Source organism: Varroa destructor, unplaced genomic scaffold, assembly GCF_002443255.2.
Source record: "Varroa destructor unplaced genomic scaffold, Vdes_3.0 BEIS01000001.1, whole genome shotgun sequence".
In the NCBI taxonomy this organism is placed as follows: Eukaryota; Metazoa; Arthropoda; class Arachnida; order Mesostigmata; family Varroidae; genus Varroa; species Varroa destructor.
In genome coordinates, this window is record NW_019211454.1 from 60,938,946 (window position 1) to 60,960,570 (window position 21,625).

At 40.3% G+C, this 21,625-nt stretch overlaps 1 protein-coding gene across 2 annotated transcripts; it reads left to right on the top strand.

Annotated features, from left to right (window-relative positions):
• Window positions 1-10,310: 10,310 nt before the first annotated feature.
• Window positions 10,311-20,219, top strand: LOC111243030 (organic cation transporter protein-like). Of its 2 annotated transcripts, none has more exons than XM_086975872.1 (5): window positions 10,311-11,680; window positions 15,414-15,539; window positions 16,030-16,290; window positions 16,540-16,949; window positions 17,139-20,219. In XM_086975872.1, the coding sequence occupies exons 2-5, from the start codon at window positions 15,462-15,464 to the stop codon at window positions 18,148-18,150; spliced, it is 1,761 nt and encodes a 586-aa protein (XP_086831998.1). In that variant the 5' UTR covers window positions 10,311-11,680; window positions 15,414-15,461; the 3' UTR covers window positions 18,151-20,219. The 2 variants fall into 2 exon arrangements, with proteins under 2 accessions (XP_086831998.1, XP_086832003.1); XM_086975877.1 differs by lacking the exon at window positions 10,311-11,680 and adding an exon at window positions 15,748-15,813 and having other exon boundaries at window positions 15,416-15,539.
• The last annotated feature ends 1,406 nt before the right edge of the window (window positions 20,220-21,625 follow it).

The following is a 21,625-nucleotide window of genomic DNA, read 5'->3' on the forward strand; positions in this document are numbered from 1 at the left end:
TACTTGGCCACCAGCAAGGGATGGCCTACAAGGTCATCTCCGATAATTCCGTCGCTTGTTACTGGCTAGAAAATACGACAGTATAGCTACTGTCGGCTCTGCTTTTGCCGGAAACCAGCGACTACAAGACTCTCCGTTACCAACGCCTTTGCGGTCCTAGCCGCGACAGTAAATGCCGACCAGCATCAGAGGACGAAGAGAGTCTGAAAGCTATAGGCGACGATCGAGAAAGATGGAGTGAGCTTGTGGGTGGCAGGACAGGTCAGAGAATAGGACTCGAGCCCAATAGAAGTGCCATTAACGATACGAAGGAACACGTCAAGACCGTACTCCTCGTAAACTTTTGCCGGCCATTACATTCGCTGGTTGTCTCTCGCCTTCAACTAACCTTCTACTATCCACACCTCAAGCAGTAGGAGCAGGCGGTCTAGTGAGATAGGATTTGCCATAGCAGCAAAAGGCAGCTCACCTTAGCAGTGAAACGAGCCAGGGGCCCGTCGTAGGCTGTCTAGCAAACGAATTGCCATTGCAAGTAGCTGCGTCTAACTTGGATGTCGACGCTGGAGGCGCTAGGGTAACCAGAGTTGCGTTGTTGTCTGAAGACAACCTATTACTACGGAAGGGCTCCTCGTATTCGGCTGCCTGGCTAGTACGGACGCCTCCTTTTTTTATTACTGCCGTATTTATCGTATTGCCCGAAAGACAAAGAAAGATTAGCGAGAAGAAGCCATGCTTGTTCTGCAGTAAACTCTATATTTCGTATCGAGACTAGATTCGATGGAATACGTTGGCAAATTCTTACCTGAACAATCAGCTGAATAGGTTATTATTCAATAATGATTTCGCTTATTTATATAAACATCAGTGGAATATATTTTGTTTCAGGTTTTCATTTGTTTCAGATTGCGTATATAAAGTGTACAAAGGTTCTCAACAATAGCTTTTTGTCCTTCAAATAACACTTTAGCTTCATTAGTTGAAAGTTACTTGCCCCGTTAGACATACCCTTAAACATACCTCGCCATACTGTCTTAAATACCGATATATTATTTAGTATCTATATTGTTTTAGTAATAAATAAATAATAAAAAAAAAAAACAGAACTTTCGAGAACGAAGAACATGATGGATGACTATAAATGTGCTAAGGGTAAGGTAACAACTAAAAATACTGATTGGTACATCGGATGCCTTAAACCTGATGATATGATTCGTTAACAAAATAAGCCTAAGCGTTATATCAAGACGCGCTTATCTAATACGTATCAGTTCTATCTGGCTATGCATTGGCGATAGTCGAACTAAACAGAGAACGACTGCGTTGGCGATCCCAAAGGTTGCTGTTAGGATTTGCCCATTCTCAGCCTACTCCATAAAATATCGTATTGTAACTATATGACAGGTTGTCACGCCATTTATAGAGAGACTTCTCGCTGCTTCTAGAGACCGCTGTCAGTGCTTCGTGCATGAGGGTTTTCACCTGCAGTTGGCATCGACACTGAGGTAGAGACTGACTTAATGTACGCTCGGCCAATTGTTAGCACTTCCTCGAAAATACGTACACTAGAAACCGCACTTTTGAATCTATGTTGGTCGCCTTCGTTTTACATCTGCGAACGTAGCGCTACGAAGATTGACTTCAAAGTTGCCAATACCAACAACGAAAGGCTGTTAGCGAACACGACTGTTAAATCTACTTTAGCCTGGCCGGACAAGCTGTTTAGATTAGTGCTTATCTAGCCCGATAAGGATGAGAAATTTATCCTGCAAGGTTTCTTTTCAAGGCTGAAATGCCGTACATAAACTGTATTACGCTATGCCATAACACGAAAACTGTCGAGGAGCTTAAGCAGACTTCGTACGCCGTGAATGCTCATGGAGAGGATGCCACATCAGTATCGTATACTGACCTGATAAGGACGTTGGCGGATACGCGTCAAGAACTGCAACAGGAAGCATTAGCACGGATCGAAGCCGCTCGAGTAATCCCTGCTTATTATGGACGATTGGATGGATTACGATCGCACACCTTGTGTCCTATTTTTGTCTTTAATCGTGCGTCCATTTAGCTCACTTGGTGTCTCTTGTATACAGCTGCATCAAGTACAGAAGATTTGGCGAAGGAACACACAACTACACTTTTATCTATTGACTTTTTGATACCGCGTCACCGCACTCCATATCTATTCTACTATGCCCTTTTGCATTATATTGGACAAAATAGGATATTTCAGAGACTGTCGCTTGCTCCCTTACAATGTGCGTCTTGATATTAAAGTACATGCGGTTAGAAATTAAAAATGGCGATGTAAGACGCTTCAAATAATAAATGAAGTCAACAGGCACTGCTCATCGAAAGGTAGAAGGGATTAGCGCGTTATTTAATTAACGCGCAAGTTAAGAGACGATGTCTTTTTTCGCAAAAAAAAAGCATTAAATGAAAACGAGTAGAATTGGTAGAGAAATACAAAACCCAACGTTACATTAAAAAAAAAGTTAGAGCCCCGACTCATTTGAAGTAGTTTTTGAGGAGTCAAAAGAAAACACGGGCCACCATGTCGACAGGGACACCACAAGTTTGTGCCTAATATTATTCGTGTTGAAGGTGGTTTGGGAAAAGCAACGGAATGAAAAGCGTTGCACATATTTTTGGACGACCGTGATCCTGGATCGATGGTGTACCCCGACAACGAGCCAGCGTTCGAAACGTTCAAATTGCTGATTAGAATAGCGGAGATACTCTAAGAAAAAAGCGGGAGTGAAAATGCTAGGAATATGCCCAAGGCTACCAGTATGGGCGGGAAAGAATAACGAACGGTTCAAAAAGACGACGAGGCAGCGCTTAAGTAGCTCCGCTAGGCAATTCGTGAACCTCAGATGTTCAAGTATTCCTTTTCCAGCGGAGGTTTACAGTAAAAACTTTAAAACGAGCCCCGTTACGAAAACGCATTTTAGACAACTCGCTCGAATGATAAAATTGTTTAGAGAAATTAAGACGAATATCTAAAAGTAAATATAACCTTAAAAGTAAAATAACCTTAATATATACATAACGAACTTATTTATTTGACAATTATACAGGTTGGACTTATAGTATCAAATACAAACCCCCTACGAATTGAATTTACATGTCACAGTACCTAAGTAAAGGTATACACATGCAAGATATCGGTATCAGTTTGTTCCATATTCAAATTGCTTCAGTCTGCCGCTGTAACCTCACGACGTTTAGCTGAAGACCTCCAGCAAGAATGTATATGAACTTGAATGTTCGGTCTGTTTTCACGTAAGTTTTCTTCAGGGCTACGGCAAGCTTAAACCCTTCTTTCTCGTTGAAACATGTGGGCGATAATGCAATGTCCAGGCTTCACCAAACTGACATTCATTGACGTTCAATATCAACAGTCCGATATTAGTCCGTACCCTGGTTTAATAGATTGGGCAACTGCGGCAGGCTCACTTTGCTGCAGTGCCGGTTCAAATAAGTTTCAGAAGTACACTCATTTTGTGATAGATTTACTGCGTTAGATTCATTTTCGCATGAAAATTCCTCCGTGCTATTCTATGTAGAGAGTGGGTATTCGGTCAGATCGTTTAGGGGATAATTATACATGAAGCACGACGAGGCAACCCTAAACACAACATCAATAGACATTACTCAACGCTACGTATTATTACTGCATCGTGATTGTTGCTTACTAGACGTAAGCGACAAAGCAATAATCTTTGACAGCACAGGAGAGTTGCTTATCTTTTTAGTTTAATTTGATTTTATACAATGGACCCGTAAAATTGCCCACGTTTCGTATCGTGGCTTCGTATGTTACACTTTCATGTAACCAACATGGATGTAACACTCTTTTTTTTGTTGAACTGAAATTAGGACGGCTAGGTGTAAAAGACATACGAGATTAGTACCGTACGAAGATGTTGGATATTGCATTATGTTGTCTATGAGCTTTAGTCGCAGATTGACGAGTAACAGGTAAAGACTGACGTCAGTTTAGGAATCACATGGTACGCCTACATAGAGTGTGTCAGCGTTTGGCTGACACATCTGGGCAAGACACGGGCAAGCAAGCTTTCGATGATAAATTGAATAGTTTGATTATCAAGATAAGATAGCTTCATAAATGGCAAAGACGACGAAAATGGAGCCAGGCATCAACAGTATCATACACACTATGACTGATTTCATAACATCAGTCTGTTTTTTTATTCTAATATTGAGGTTTGTAATAATATATGCATACTTCTTGCCCTGTATCTTGAAAATGGAGCGATTAGTACAACAAATTAGCCACGTGGCTCAACGGACACCGGAATTAGAAAGCCTTGTCATGAAAGATCAGTATTTTTTATTTTATAAAATTCCACATATATGCCTTTATACGTACCAACTTGAAGTGTGAATGATCAAGGAAGATCATTCTGGAGAAAGCTAGACTAGAAACAAACGGCTGTTTCTAAATAGACAAACCCCTTCCTCCTTCGAGGTTCTGTTATCTTATCCGAATTGGAATAGTTTAGCTTCAACAACCCCGACCAATGTCAATTGCCACAGGCTATTTTTGGCGTTTTGATTCAAATTATTTAAGGAATGGCACCCCATTTTATATAACTATGTCAAATGTATATATGTATTCAAAATGTATGTTTCTAACTAAGCGGTTGATTCGACCACTGGCGCTGCGCAATTAGAACAGTGCTATGACATCTCTACAGAAAATTTAGGTTCTTATAGAAGGCTGGACATCATCTTCATGGTAGCCGAGGTTATGATATTAACAGGGTCTCTGGTTTACTACTCGCAGGTTTGAACCAAGACGTAGTTTTGCGAACGGCTTTTGCGCGCGGAATACTTTCAGGTTCGCTAAAACGTTCCTTAGAGATGAATTGAAACAGTTATTAGAGTCAATGTATACAAGCTAATGGTAACGAAACCCTTTTGCTTAACGAGCATTATCATTCGCAGGTTAGATATAGTAGCACAAGCGTTAAAAAAAGATAGGCCAAAATATAATTTCTCGTCGTGAAATTATAGTGAATACCCCGACGATGATATACGATCGCTTCCTTTAAAACGTAAGTTCAAATTTACGTTAAGTTTTATAAGTAGTTGGACAGTTTTGCCTGCGACAGATATGCCAAGCTGAAGTTGATGTTGTCCAGCGACAGTGATACGCAACATACGAGATTGCCTTTTGTAAACCACGCGCTGTTATCAGCGAGTGCAACTGCTATTCTAAGGCCAAAACTTAGCCTTATCATTACTGGTACCTGACTCAGATGGGAGAGCGAGTACTAATAATGAATTATGAAAAGATAACTTTTTGTTAGTAATCCATCAAAATAATGAAAATACAAATGCTCCGCACATTAGTGCACTTTCAATACAAGCGATTATCAATGTTTAGTACAAGTATAACTGTTTCTGCTAATAAACTGTTATACTTAACTGTTTCTGCAATTTAGATGAGGAAATAGAAGCGGTACGGGGTTATGGGCAGACTGAGACAAAGATGGACAGAAACAAAACGAATAGAAAAATATCAAACAAATGATTTGAATACTGATGTAAGGTGATCAACGTTGAAAAATAACTACTGAGAATTTGACACGTGATTCGAAAATTCGTGTTTATTTCGTGTTTGTGAGGAACGATTTTGTGTTATCTCAGTTTTTGAGCATCAAAACAAGATCTGAAACACAGCGCGGTCGATAACTTGCTTAGGAAACCTGCAAATCCTGTCATAGCTTGTTCCTTAAAAGTGATGGTTTTCCACTATATTTGGAATGCTACTATTTTGACCCGTGGTCGACCGTCATTTATACGGAAAGGTCTCCACCGTATAACATTCATCCTGGCTTAATTTATTATCTCCTCCTATGCTTGATTAAAAACGGCAGGTTTACCGAAATAGTGATGTGTATTAGACTGTACTGGGTTTTCACAGGAGAAACAAGACATCTAAAGTAACGCCGACGTCAAGGAAGGATGCTATCGATATTTCGAACTAGATTTTAAACTCTAAAAAGAATCAACCATGAATGAATTAATTAATTCTACATACATAGTTGGGTGATTAGCACATAAATCCTAGTAACAAGTAACTATTTTGAAACGATAATTATTTTTCAAGGAAATTAAGTACGATTGCTAAATTATCAGTAATTTGTCGGCGATGTAAAAGCACATCTGTTAATCAAGCTAGACTTTTTTTCTACGAGTACTACCGTGTCTAATATTTTGAGCCTAACCTAATATATCTTTACGGGAAACAGTCTAAAGCCCATCCCATCAGAGAAAAAACCATAGCAGAGGATGCTAATTTGATTACTACGTCGTTTGTAGTTGTTATGTAAAGCCAATGTGTGTCTGTGGCTACCCCAAGCTTCCACTACGACAGCCCTGTCTTATACAACCGAGAAGCAATAATACCGCGTGCTGAATGATCACATCCGTTCATTCGAAGTTAGATATTCGGAAAGTAATGTATTGTTCACTTTTCGGCTAGTACTCAAAAGTTCAGCAAATGTAGGTGATGTAGTAAACATCTCAAAAAAGTAGAAAGATTTGGCAGCATTTATCGATTTTTTTTTTTCTGAATGCCGCAGAAGTCATTGTATGACGGGCTGGTTGATTATCATTTGAATAATATTGATAAAATCAATTTGCAAGCATAAAATTTAGTTACTTGTGATCAGTGCATGTAAAAGGGAAACTCGCAGCTTCAATCAAAGCTGGTGTAAAAGGAACTGACCACTATCGCCGATCATCCCACGAATACACAGCCATTATACTGGGAATAGTTGTGTAAAAGATTAATTATGGAAGCGCTTTGTGGTCATGCGACTAGACGAAAAGCAGAAGATCATATAGAATAAGGCTATCGTACAAAAAGAAGGGGAACGTTCGTCCTTGCCTACCTCTATTTACCTACCTGTGGGCGGATAGTAGATAACCCTTGTTATAAGCTACTATATATATATATATATATATATATATATATATATATATATTATAAGTTATAAGACTAAAGAAATGAATAAATTCATAGATGCTTAATATGCGCACAGGGTTCAGTGCTGACACTCCTTAATAGCTGCTTCATGCATAAATATGTAATTAGTCATTTCAAATTTCGCGGTAACTGATCATAGTTTGTTTTGCACTGTAGCAGACAGTTAATTTACAAAGAACGTTAAATATAATCTAGTTTTGAATTAAAGCGCTTAGTTTTAGCCGATTCTTTTATGTAAGTTTATCTTTTATGCGGTATGTAAAGTACATGTGACGGATACAAGCACAATAGACCCAAATATTCCGCTAGCTAACACAAACTGCTAATGTCGTGCAGCGCCGAGGGTAAATACTTTTGTGAATAACCTATAAATAAATAACTCGCTAATAACAACACGATGTTCTTAGGCTTAATGAAGCACGCAAGAACTTACAAAACGAGCCTATTGAGCTCAATAATATAATCAACAAAAAAAAACCAATAAAATCAATGATGTCGGAATTTTATCATTTTAGACAACTCACAGAGGTATTAGTAAAAACAGGCCAACGACAACGCATGAAGCCAGTATATAAGTTATTAATGCTAAAATTAGTAACAGATAAGTACTGAATATGAATAGACGAGAATGATCCCATACGAAACGGATAACGGAGGATCTTCCTGATTACGGTCACCGTTAAATCTGAATATTCCATTATCGTGTATTTACCGGTATAGTGTTGCCGGTCCTGCATAGATTTCCTGCCTACTGGTGCGTACAGTTAGGCTCCGCTTTAGGAAAAATGCGTTGGTATCTCTCTAAAATCGTCCTGCATCTACCGAAAGCGCTTTGCATTAGTGATTCATTCGATATAATCAAGTAGTTTCTCAGTGACGAGAGCAATGTTGACACCATGTGGGCGTGCCTTATCCAACGCATCAACAGACAATCACGACTCTTCTTGATGCAATGGAATTAGTTCAATAGTCAGAATTCTATATTGCACTTAATTACAAGCTACACCTATACGCTTGGCCGTTGACTGCCAGTTATTAGCGACGACAGTTTGACATGGCGGTAGGGTCGCCTGGCGGCGTTGGCTCGCACGCGGAAAAGTTGATGGGTACACGCAAGTGCCACTTGATGGAGTAACTTTACCGACGACTGAGCAGCATTTCTATAGTGATTATGCTGTATGCGATTTAGGGCGGCTCGTACCATTGTGTTGTATTCGTACCATGGAACACGCGCAGAGTGTTAGATAGGATGGGTTTGGGTTATATCTGCAGTGGTCACGGTAAAGGCTGCCACGGTCACATAGTCGTCAAGACTTCGAACAATATCGAATGCTAAATAGGCGTCCACTGGGATAAAAATAGATTTTCGAAGTAGTTAGACAAAAGCAACCATCGCGCAATAATATTTCGATCTCGCGATAACACATAAGTGTGCCACTAATTGAAAAAAGGGAAGATATGCAATCTATGCTATATAGTAAATTTTCTCTCTATCGAAAATATACTCTGAGCTATTGGGCAGTGCTAGTGTTGGAATACAGATGTTCGCTTGTCATTGCAGATTACGACCCGCTCTTGTAGAAAGGAGAACTTCTGACAAGCTAAATTAGAATGCCCTTTCAATTGCAACATACCCCTGTTGCCCCATTTAAGGGTCTATTTTAGGGGGAGTTTCTATTCGATAGATGGGATGGGATTGGATTTGATCTGCCTGTACTGTACCGTACTGCACTATATAGACGTAGCACTAATTACGTTTTTCAAGCCACGTTCACCCCCTGAAAGAGGCTATCGATTTGCTATCGAAAAAAAAACCACTATAGCCAAATATATCTAGAATAATTTGGACATAATCGCCTGGCGATCGTTTTATTGCTGGTATTTCTAAATCTGGTCTTGGACTGCTTACAAGAGGAACCATTGATTGCTGCCTGCTCCGGTGGACCCATTACTGAGTCACCTACGACATGGCATACATGAGTTAACTATTCTGTACGAATGGTCGCGGCGTTCAAAAACGAACGAGTACAGACGACGATTTGCCGCTACTAACCCTTGGCGAAATCACTAGGGCACCGCATTCGATTAAAATTCGAAGTGGCAAAATCTTTTTAACTCACACGTTTCTTAAATAGGTAATTTATCACGTAGAGCATACTTAAAGACGATGTTACGCTAAGCAAATGAAGCACATAAATTTTTTTCTTTACCAACGAAGCCATATAACGGTGCTATTAATCGGATATTTGGGCATGTTAGGTAAATTCCATAATTTGCTGGACCGGTAGCCTTATCCATTTAGCTTGCAGAGAGCAATGAATGACCTTGCTCAATAACTGGTGCTCCAAGAGGCCCCAAAAAAGGACCTTGCTTAGCTTTCGGTAAGATCTGCGCAGGTATCTTAACTATCTTGAGGAACCAGCTCGCGTTAAGATATTTCCCCATGGCGAGAAACAAGGTCACCTCTAATAGCCAACATGAGCGGTATTTATTATCCACGATTTTATGACGAAACACTCGATCTAAGTAAGTCGCTAACAGTTCCTATTCTGTTCTGCCTACGTAAATCACTACGAGTTCTTATTATGCTTCGAGTTTCGGAATAGGCTGATTTACCCTAAATGTTTCGTTTATAAGTAATAGTATCGGCAATACGATACGGCCTAGATGCATTTATGGGCTTAGAGAAACGATCACAAAGTAAAAGATACTCTTCACATAACTGTAACTCTCTCGCTAAATAAACTGTTACTATAGTACTTTAGAAAATAACTATTAAATAACGAGCCTGACTTTTTGTTCAAATTTTAAGCGTTAGATAATTATGTTGTTTCCAAAAATATATATTATTTCTACTCATCTTTGTGGAAGTCTGTGTGAAATGCTCAGATTCGCATTGACAGTTCTTCATTGCCGTAACTTGGCCTGTTTGTCAATGCGCGCTGACGTGTTAGTTTTTGCACCAGGCTAACTAACAGACACGCACGTAAACGTGCAACCTCGATTCCAGTAGTTCAAGGCTATGATGCCCAAACATGCCCAGTCCCACATCCTAGAGCTCAGTCCACCCACTCGAAACAGCGGCAATGTGTTTCGACTTGTCGAGGAAATGAGCGGAGCCTGATACAGCTTTAGGACGCCACCATAGCACTGCTGACCAATAGTTCCTTGTGTTCTGCAAACACTTACGACCTCTAGCGGTCCAGTAAATTCTGAGGAATGAGACCCTCAACAATGGAGGAGGGTCGGCTCAGGAGTGAGGGCCAATTCTGCGGCCCCATGAAACTGCTGCTGGTGAGTTAAGCCGCCAGGTAAGCTTGTCGATCTAAATGGCCCGCGAGACTTAAGCACCAGGCAACTGGACAGCACCTGACAGGACCTCGGAGAGACAAGTGCTAGAGTGAGCGTTAGTTATAGCAGCAGATGAACGAGTTCAGCCCTGACAATCATGGACCACGAAGATAGCTTGCACAGTCGGAAACAAATGCCGTGAAACTTGCACCTTTGCAGCGATAGCTCTGAAAGTGGTGCTTGAATCGCAGTGAAAGCCCGCCATGGCTGGCTTCAACTCGCTTTTAAAACTATGTCTTAGTTACAATACACGTTTTTGGTTTCTATCAATGCTATTCAATTCACGGTACCGTTGAAGAACACGAAACAAACACTAGTAGATGCATATCGCAATGGGTTCATAGAGATTTAGAGACAACGAGCAGAAACAACAGGAAGAGGAAATTAAAACGCGGTGTGAGACACGTACTAAGGATAAAAAGGTGCGCGAATAGGTCGTCCAACTTCATCTGTAGACTGCCAATCACAAACAGAAGGCATACCCGAAACAAAACGAATACCTTTTGTTAGCCTAATACATAGAACACGAGTTGGATGTCGTGGTAGCGTAGTGGGTAACGTATTTGCTTGCTAATCCTGGAGACACGTTGTGGTCTAGGTTCGAACCCGGGCATAGACACACTTCGTTTCATGCTGGGAGCCAGCCATCTGATGGCATGCCTAACGACGATACCGGACGTAAAACGCGAACCATACAGAGTTGGTAGTCGCTGTCTACTTCAAAACAAGTAGCATGTCCTGTTAAGGAAAAACAAAGCGCTCATCTCTAAGTGAACAGTGTAAAGGTTCATACACACAGAGCCTGAAATGTTATTCACATAGATGAGGTCGATCGCAGGCTAGGGGGTTAAAAAAGCCACGAATCGCTAGCCTCATGGTGAACACCAGGATTTTTGCTCTTAAACAAACAAAGGCCACCATAATAGTATTAGATCGCTATGTGGCCGTGAATTGCAATAGTTTGCAATTGCGGAGAGAATTTGGTTGAAGATTTTCGGTACTGTAAATAAAAAAAAAAAAAAAGTAATCTCAATCAGTGAAAAATATGATTCCACATCAAATAAGGACAATGTGTACGAGCTCGTGTTCGTATACGGTGCGCACCGACTGTGTTTTCGAGTTCTGGGGGTCACGTTATAGGGCCGCACGGGATCAAAAAATAGTCCTGCAGCCTGCTCAAATAAAGTGAATACCTCAGGGAACTCCACAGGACAAAAGCGAATTGTAATTAACTACAGAGCTGGATCAGCAACTAATCAGTACGGTCGACCACAGCCTGGAAACAATATTATAATATTGAACAATGTAAGTATGTGACACTTTGTAGCACAGTTATACTTTTATTGCTTACAATTGTTATTTTGTACCTCGCACCAGGATGGTTTCATGAACGAAACTATGCTTGAGATGTACATAAAGCCAAAATGATTTTCCATTGACGATGTCTTGAGCTATATTTATATACCTTGAATTTACGAAAATACATTCTTTGGAGATACAAAACAACTGTCAATTCAGCGTGGAACCGATGTTCCACTCACACTAACACGGATACAAACATAGGCGCTATTCACCATAGCTAGGTCTAACTACTAACTCGCGTGCAAACGGCGTTCGTCAGTTGCAGTTTCCTTTTTGCAAAGTTATGTTGGCACTTCTGTCATAGTAGGTCCAAAAATGCTTTTTTTACAAAAAAAAAGTTCTTTGTGAAACATTCTTGAGGCACTCTAAGCTGCTAGTGAGTATTGTTAGTTTAGAAAATTTAGCTATTGACCCTATACACGTGCGAGACAACGCGGTCAAGAAATTGAATAGACGAGGCCTGTGTTCTGAAAGTAGGCCGTCGGTGTAAAGCGTGATTTTCAAAACACCGACCGATTTAGCTGAACTTGACTTAGTTTATGCATTACGTCAGCTTACTCCCTAGCCAAACCGAATTGCCGCTACCGCTCATAAGTGTATATGCTGTACATAGTTTTTTGTTGTCTCAGGAAGATGATACACGAGTGTAGGCCGTGCATTTATACCTTTGCAGCGAGAACGTCCATATGAGGTTTCCTATTTAATTTTGGGGTTCAGAAACAGCTCTAAAGCTTTTGGACGCGACCCGGGCAGCTAGAAAATATGTTCATAACTTAACAACAACGTGTGCTGCAATGCTAACAAGTTTTTCAACTTACAATGCGTTTAAAATGTATAGATATTCCGGCAATAAATGTGTAAGCACGAGAAACGTTCTCAAACGTTCATATAGGTTGATGTAGTCGGGTTATCGGTAGTCTTTCGCTGAATATTCCTGTCGCTTAATGCACAATAATGTGCAACAATTTATTGCTACCTTAAAATACTTACATGGTTATACAACAAAGCCTGGTCTGAGTAAAGCGGTTTTTAATTAGAAACACAACACATATATATGTGCTTTCATTTGTAATCTTAAAATGCGCAGGCAATCGAAAATGATCGCCGATATAAAAAGCAAAAGAAAACAATATTATTAAGCTAATTTTTCGTTTTAAAAAATCGGATCAAATGAATTACATGCTCCCTTAGTAGTGGGAGAGATAAATGGATGATTCTAGCGAACACATCGCATCGGTCTTTACAGTTTCATATTAAGGCCTTGCTATTGAGCTCTCCCACGATAAACCTGCGAAACTTATAGAAATCCAATCTATGTCCTTCATTTATTGTCCTTTGTACGAAGGTTACCCATTGGAGAGCACGCAACTTTCGTCAAAGTTTTGTTTTATATATATATATATATCTACAGAGAGGATTTTTTTTATACATGAGAATTACCTCAAAGTCTGAAGCCGACGCCAAGACAGCCGGAGCGTTACATTTTGTCCGAGTTTGTCTGAACCAATTTGAGTGTAGACGCGAAACCAGTTGTGATCCCCCCCCAGGACCACAAAGCTCACTACTAGCGGGTGTCAGATGAGTTAGCGTGAGCTGAATTCATAACGCTTTATGTACAAGATGTCTAGCCGTAGTAGGCGCTTTCTGCAATCCACATCTCCACACGCAGCTTAACACTATTATGGTACTTGCAGAAATTATTTTGCCCTTCTGACCGTTTTCAAGGCTTGTGACCTCTAATAAGAGTCGCTGAATGAATGCTGGGTCATTCGTTTCTCATAAGTAACACCAAATAAGATTGTTACAAGAGGTTACTACTTCTGTAATAAGAACGAAATAAACGGTGTATAATGATACCCCCAAGGATACGGATATACAGGATGGTGTCTTGATTATGAATGATATTGCGTGAAACACAGGTAAAGGGACGTGCATGTCAAGAAATACATACAAAATATATGACACATAAGCGAAAACACCTTTTTGCGGACCGCTTCGTAATATAAAATTTTAGCTATGATGTTCTACCGAGCTGCCTCTTTTAAACGCTATTTTGTTGCCGCATCTATAACTGGGCAACTTTCTGAAACGTCGAAATCCTTAAACACACTTTATACTAGGATTGTTTATATAAAAAGAAAATTAACTTTCCTTTTGGGTAAACATATTGTGTATTAATATATTCACAAGTACAAAGCCGCGTCAATTTCCACGCATTCTATATACAATTGAGACTGCAAACTCTATGGTAAAAAATTTCTAACTTTACCACTAGATCATCCTAGTACCACCTTGTGGCCGCAAGATTCGCGTTATCCCATAGAACGTAAAAGTTTCTATAGCGTTGAATAATAATAACCTATTATTGTTATAATAATAAGTTCTCCCGATTATATTTGCAATGAGTTTATATTGTTGCGCTTTTTATTTATGAAGTAGAGCGTCCCAGGGCGACTTTAATGTGTTTGCGTTCCGACGACTCAGCAAAAGACACTCGCAGAGGCGTCCAGTAAATGCTCGCACATTTGTATAGAGCAACCACAGCGGAACCCGAATATTTATAGGGATGATATTAAGTAATTCATTACGTCTAGCGGTTTTTACGTTGAAATGGAGGCTTTTGTAGTGAAATTGCTTGCTTCACTTGGTTTTTCTATTTGGTAGTCGAACATCTCATGTAAAAAAAGATCTTATAATGCAATGACTGTCTAGTGAGCTGGGGACTGGAGTTTGGAACTACGCTGGCCGTGCATGCGTATAGTGATCCTCTTATCGTTAATAAGAATTAAATGATCATTTATAATTCTAATTATAATTAATAAGAGAACTAATTATACTACGGCTGGACGTACATAGTTCGACATGACAGAAGGTAAAATTTTAGCATTGTCAACGAATATTTGTGTCTGATGCAGTGGGATCAAATTATTAAGCTCCACTGTTAAAAAAAAATTACTCTATTCGGAACAATTGCAGCTTTTGTAACGACAAAATTGAGTGCTACAGTTCAAGGTCGTTTTAGGACAGTTGACCATGTTCGGTTCCCATAGCCATACTCGTAAGACCCTCAGGGGCTTGAATAAGCGTGACAAGCCGCATATAGGGAATGATAACCGTTTTAGATCCTGTTTAATTCGATCCCTGAGCGTGCACAAAGCATCAAAAATTATAGTTTAGATGAGTTTACGGAGCGCTATGGCGACGCCCTGAGGGCCGGCCACAGAATCCTAATGTCAACATCCGTTTGATGCGATTTAAATAACAGATACGACGGGTACATTTTGAAAGTAATCTTCAATAATAAACTATTAGGCACGCATTATAGGAGAATCGATGAACTGGCTGTCGAAAAAAAGAAAAAAAAACCCTGATGGCGCAACAAACTACTCAAACTGAAGCCATGAGCTCCATAAAACTACACGACAGCAGCTGCCAGTTTTACTTTAATAATATACAAATTTAACTCAAAGCGGTCGGCAGATTTTGTATCGAAAAAGTAATTGACGTTAAACACTAGCGCCACTTGGGGGAATGACATGGGTGCAAAATGAAGCACAACATATATAGTGTCATTAGAGCGATAATCATAATAACTCATAATTCTAATTGAAGCAAAGTAGGTGTCGCTGCTACAAGACCTTCTAATGACACGAGTTTGTATAAATAAAAATCGCAGGTATATTCTCGTGTTCTCCAAGAGCGGGCGGGTAGCCGTAACGTCAAAATGAAAGGGGATCAAAATTTTACTGAAATTTGTTCGAACGACGCGGTTCCCGATGTCGTTGCCGGCTGCAAAAAGAAGGTACGCAATTATTTACATTCTACTCAACGTTAGCTCAGTACGTTTACTTAGTTTTAGATAGAGTTGCTAAAATTCTACTTTGATTTTACGGACATAGTCTTCCGGTAAGTTCGATTGTCGCCTGTCAACAGTACTTTCTACTAATCTCGTGGATTTAGACCTGCTCCTTCTTTTTTTTTTTGTTTTTCTTTACGCGTCGCTACCCAAGTTGACATCCCATTTGGTAGATACTTCGGCACCTCTTTAACCGGTTTGAGAGCATAACATCGAGCAGGTAATGTAAAATCCAATCACGCATTGCATGTTACCTCTTCATGTTTACCAACGTGCAGGCGGTCACCACAATTAAGTGGCTCCCTTTCTGACAAAGTTTTTTTTTGCTCGAATTTATCACATAGGATCAACATTAGCTCGTTGATCAAAAAATGAATATATCAAGATAAAAAAATAATATTTAACAAATAAATCTTTTTGTGATCTCTTAAAACAGCCCGCGGAGACAAGTGTTACAGCGGCGCAGCTAAGGGAACAGGCTGATATCACCGACCTAATTGGACACGTAGGTTCGTGGCATTATATTATGTTAGCGGTGATCTTCATCAACTCGCTGTTTAATGCATATGGCCAATTAGCCATGGCCTTTATGATGCCCCCCAATGTTGAATTTCACTGCAGACGAACGGAGGAAGCCATCCGAAGAAATATGACAGAGGAGCAATGGCGCGAATTTACCCATAACGATTCTTTAAAGGTACACGCCCAAGATAACGCATGAAACTTAGACGTAAGCAGAGTAGTGAATATTATGAAACTATGACATACATAGTTGATATTTCGCTATGATGATACATTGCTATTAGGTACATCTCAAGAAATCATGCAAAATAGAAAAAAAACTGGGGCAGAAATACGTCCGACCCCTTTTTCTAGTCCGGCTTAGAATCATAGATTGTGTATGATAAAGCTTCTCATAGTCTTAGTACATTGGCTTGCTCCTCAGACCGGGTCGGGTTATTGCACCCGACACTTCTTTGATCACGAGACGCTTACAGCACACGAGAAGGTAATCGCATGTCACAGCTGGGAATTTAGTCACTCTGTACACCATTCAACAATACTCGAGGAGTGGGACCTCGTTTGCGACAATGACTACCTCAAGCCGTTCCCGCAGTCACTCTCCATGGCCGGCCTAATTATCGGTAACGTAGTGTTCAGCCACTTCTCTGATCACTACGGACGTCGTCCTGCGGTCTTCGCAGGAATGCTGATTTGTGCAGTTTCCGGTGTGATGGCAACAGTAACAAGCAATTTCATTGTATTCAATGTCGGCCGGTTTTTTTCGTCAGTATCAAAAATCGGCATTCAGGCTTCTATTGTCATCTATCTGGAAAGCATCGATCCTCACTACCGGTAAGAAAAAATTAGAATATTGTCTTTCAACTTTATCAGAAAAGCTTAGTCGAGCTCATTTTTATTGCTCAGTTAACTGATATAAATATCCTGGCAGCAAACATTTTCTTGAGAGTCACGTTGCCGCGAGGCTAGCTTCAATTTACTTTATTAGCACCTCATTCTGACTGTACACTTGTTTACTTTCAGGTATCTCTTTTCGCTACTAAATGGATTCGGGTTCCATTTGGGAATGATGTTTGTAGCGTTAACCGCTTTCTTCGGCGACAGTTGGCGGTACCTCCAGGGCCTTATCAGCGGACCAGCAGTCGCCATTCTACCATTTCTCTTCTTCGTTTATGAATCGCCTCGATGGCTACATTCGCAGCGATGTCCCGATGAAGCGGACGCGGTTCTCCGTAACATCTGCGACTGGAACAAAGTTCCGGCCGAACGCGTCGACGAACTCTTGCCTAAGATTAGGACTAAATATGTCCATCTAAAGCAGGGCAAGTCCAAGAACGCGCTCGATCTGTTTCGTGATAGCAATGGTGCAAATACAACACGTAATACGCTACTCATATGGTATCTGTGCTTTACGTCCGGCATACTGTTCTATGCATCAACGTTCACGTCGACCGAACTCGAGATCGGGCTTGGACCGCACGTCTCGTTTTGTCTGCCGATCGGTGCCGAGTTGGTCGCCATCTTGCTTGTGTCGTTGGGTGTACGATATATTCGCCGAAAAGCGATTATCTTCACAACAAGTTTGCTCGGCGCTCTCGGTTTCTACCTGATGGGCTTTGGCGAGAATCTCGGCGTACCTTGGATCATCGATCTAACTGCTGTCATCATGATCCGTGCTAGTTCTGCGGCGTTCACCCAAATCTATCCAGTGTACAGTGCCGAACTCTATCCTACACCGTTGCGTAATGTCGGTATTGGCTTCTGTGATTTGATGTATCGACTGGCCTCAACGATCGATCCTTTCGGGAGATATTGGTTGCCGAGGCTGCACACGCAATTACTGCCAGGGCTTTATGGTACCATGAGTCTAGTAGCGTGTGTGTTTTGCCTCTTTCTGCCAGAAACCCTAAATAAGGCCTTGGACGATGGAGTGTTTGCTCGTTTTTCCAGGACCGTGTCCTCCTTCCGCGAGAGCATACGTCGCTCTTCGAAAACGTCCACGGGGAACGATCGGCGAGCGCCAGATGATGTTTGAATCACCTCTTCTTGAGCGTTGGTTCGTGCGAAGAGGGAAAGGGACGTAATTCGCAGGGTCGGTTCAACCTGTGTGGCGGACAAGTCTAGCCTTTTCGTAAACAGTGGCCGTCTTTATTTAACGCAATCAAAATTTCCTTGTAAAGAAAATTATAACTCAACGTATTTTATGAAATATTAATTGATACAGTATAGAAGGGAACAAACAAATGTCAAGTTACAAAGTAGTGGGACACTATCTGATAGATTTTATGTAGTAGGCTTCTCAAAACTAATGCCACTCAGATCGCTTGCAGGGCAATTTATTTTTACTGCTATCTTTTCTTAACCAGCATTAATTCTTAAAGTGAATAATATTTTCAGATAGATATTCTTAGTATATATACCCTTCACTTAACAAGTGCAGATTGAAAATGGATTTATAGTGTTTTATAAACACTGCAAATTGTACGCAGACATGCGCGATCCGCAAGGACGAGAAAAATATAGAAGATAATGCCGTTGATCGAGAATCCGGAATCAGCATTTGCTTGAGAGATTCGTTAACTAGAAGTACCTAATTAGTCTTTTCCAACTACCGAAATTTTGTTTTTAAAAGAAAGTAAATTTATATCTCTTTGCCTGCAATAATGATCATTCCGTTTAAAAACAAATCAGCCTAAATCAATGACTGCAAATGAACTCGAAGAGAGTATAGTGATTTGCCTATGATTATTTTTCACTAGATTTTTCTATAAGACAGGCTATATATTGGCAATTTCTAGCCCGTTTAATGAGCAGTTTTTATTAGTACTGAAAATAAGACGTCCTAACGAGACGTTAGTAGCTAAATTAAAGCATAGCTTGTGCACAACCTTTTCGATATATGTGACGTCGACCTTTAGAGGTCTCTAATGTGGCATCTAAACAAGCAGGGATCATTATCTTCATTTAGTGCGATCACGCTGTACTGTAGTGAATGGAGTGGCCAAACCAATGGGTGGGTACGGTTTCAATTCTAGCCGAAGCCCAGATTTTTGCGGTCTAAACCTACGTCCAGATCAATGGCGGTAATTATACCGATTAAATGAAACGAATGACTGAACTCCATTTTCGTATTGTCCGATGCTATAACTATCTGAGTCTGAGAGACACAGAAGGAGAAGCAGATACATGCTATCGATCATACATTTCCGTTTAGCGTGGAATAGCACAATAGAAAATTGTAGGGAGATGAATATACAGTTTTCGGTATGTCCTTGTAAACATTACGTTCGCCAGTTTTTCGCAAACGGTAGGCCCACAACAAACGTGGCGTTAAAAACATCCAACATAGAAAGGTCTAAACGGTTCGAAAGGAATACATTTACCGGTTTCTTAGAAGCGCGAAACATCACATGTCCATGGCTTCGTCAAGCTTATTTAAAACGGTCGCACCTTTACTACAGGTCGTCTGCGTCACACACAGTCAACGTAACGTAATCGCTAATAAGCAACGGAGTTTTGTTGCATTATTATATAGAAGATGACCCTGTCGTTAGCTTTTATTATTAAGCAGATATCTTAACAAGCAAATGCACACGATGCCCAAAGAAAACATTATCTTATTTAAATAAGTATAGAAAGCTTCAATTTATATACCTAACGCCAAGTGACATAGCACTAGCTGTATGCGATCTACGTAGATACAGATGTTATTACTGCTACCATGTACTCAGCTAAAAAAAATTGCTTAAAGGCACCACTAAGTGCATAAAAACTAATGGCAATGGTGTTATATCTATGTATTTATGTCGATGGACGAATTAGGCTTTTGGTGGATAAAGACAAGGAGTCGCTGCTTCGCGTCTCAGTCAAAGAAAGTAATATTATGTCCATGTATTTACATCTGCAAAACTATTCCTCCGACCGTTGTTTTTTTGCTTTGCAGTAAGGGAATGAATGAAAGAAAGGAATAGAGCAATGACTGATTAATAATATCGTTGCAGAGCTTTCTGTATCAGAACAAGCTATAGATTTACTGCTTAAGACTGTTATTAGAAAAGTGGTTAATTAATTCTGTTGCTGTTAATAAAAAGTAAAATATTGTAACATTTGCTGTTGGTTCATCCATTATGGACATTAATAGTCAACGTGTTGGCCACGAAGACTACAGAGATATATTGTGCAATGTTATGTACAAGATAGGTATCAGGTATTTTGTTACTATAGCAGTGCTGTTCTTCAAAATATTATATATAAACAATACGTAGAAAGGTATTTATAGAATAAAGTCTAAGAGCGATATAAAAAGAATAAACTGTCAAATTAATACCAACTTACTTCATTGAGCATCTTTTGGAAACGTCTCTCCATTTAACCTTCACAGCTTTCATAGCTGCTTTCTTTTACGCACTGCAAAACGTACTGATTGATTACTCGTGGAGTTCCCATAGGCAAACATTTCCGATTGCAGGCGTTCCTGCAAATGACTGAACTTATTAGGGTTTGTGTTGTACTACACCTCTGTACATACCCAGCGATGAAAGCGTTCAAGTTTCAATAAACTATTTTCGTTGCTCGAAAACCTACGCTTAATTTGTCTTACGAGGTAGAGATTGTTGGTAGCGCATTAGATTTCTTAAAAAAAAACACCAGGATTACGTATAATGACTAGTAATCACAGTGTGTACGACCAGTCCTGCATGACTTCGCTGGCTGACGTGCATCTCTAAGTGCATTGCCAATTGCACACCCGGCACATCATTACCATGCTGTTTCATAGACCTGCTGAAGAAACCCTAGATAAGTTTGACAAAACCCACTCCGGCTGGACTTTCTGGTGCTGACAAATCCTTGAAGCTATACAGAAGGGGCGATTTCAGGGATATGTTTACACAATGAGAATAACTAGGGGCGTTAAAATAACACGGTGTAGCTCCTGGATAACTCGTCACTGCCCCTCGAGGATTTAGGTCGCCATCGAATTTCCAGCGATAGAGCCCTGTTGACACCAATCTTAGAAACCGAGAGTTAAGATTCACAAAATTCGCTGGGAACTTCGTCGAGTTGGGCGATGAGGCTTAGCGAAACAAGCCGGCTGAACCAGCAGCTGGTTTGCTTTGCCATGTGTGGGCCCAACTCTAGATTCCGTTGAGCATCAAGGTTCCCACTAGGCTGATAACAGGTGTAGGTGCTTTATATGAGGTGAACGTGTCAACTATACAATGCCACCTGCTTGCTGCCTTTGATGCTACTTTCAAGACGTTTGGAGAATCGCTTAAACGTCGAAGATTCCACTAGCTTCGTGCAGTCCCCATAGCCCGTGCTAATAGCGCGTCACTTATAATGCTCTAATGTTACTATACTTACCGTTAAGCTGTATATATGACTGTCTGACTGCTGCTGCGAGCAAAGGCAAATAAATAAAATGTAACAAATTAGCTTTTGTTTCATCCCTGAAACAAAAAAACGCGCTCCTAAGATATAGTGTCCATTGTTTTACGTTCTTAGTTACC

Excerpts from the sequence above, each read along its gene's own strand:
- LOC111243030 (XM_086975872.1), top strand. The coding sequence starts at position 15,462 with ATGAAAGGGGATCAAAATTTTACTGAAATTTGTTCGAACGACGCGGTT. Across the intron at positions 16,291-16,539 it reads CCCATAACGATTCTTTAAAG|ACCGGGTCGGGTTATTGCAC; the intron begins GTACACGCCCAA and ends CTTGCTCCTCAG. Across the intron at positions 16,950-17,138 it reads AGCATCGATCCTCACTACCG|GTATCTCTTTTCGCTACTAA; the intron begins GTAAGAAAAAAT and ends GTTTACTTTCAG.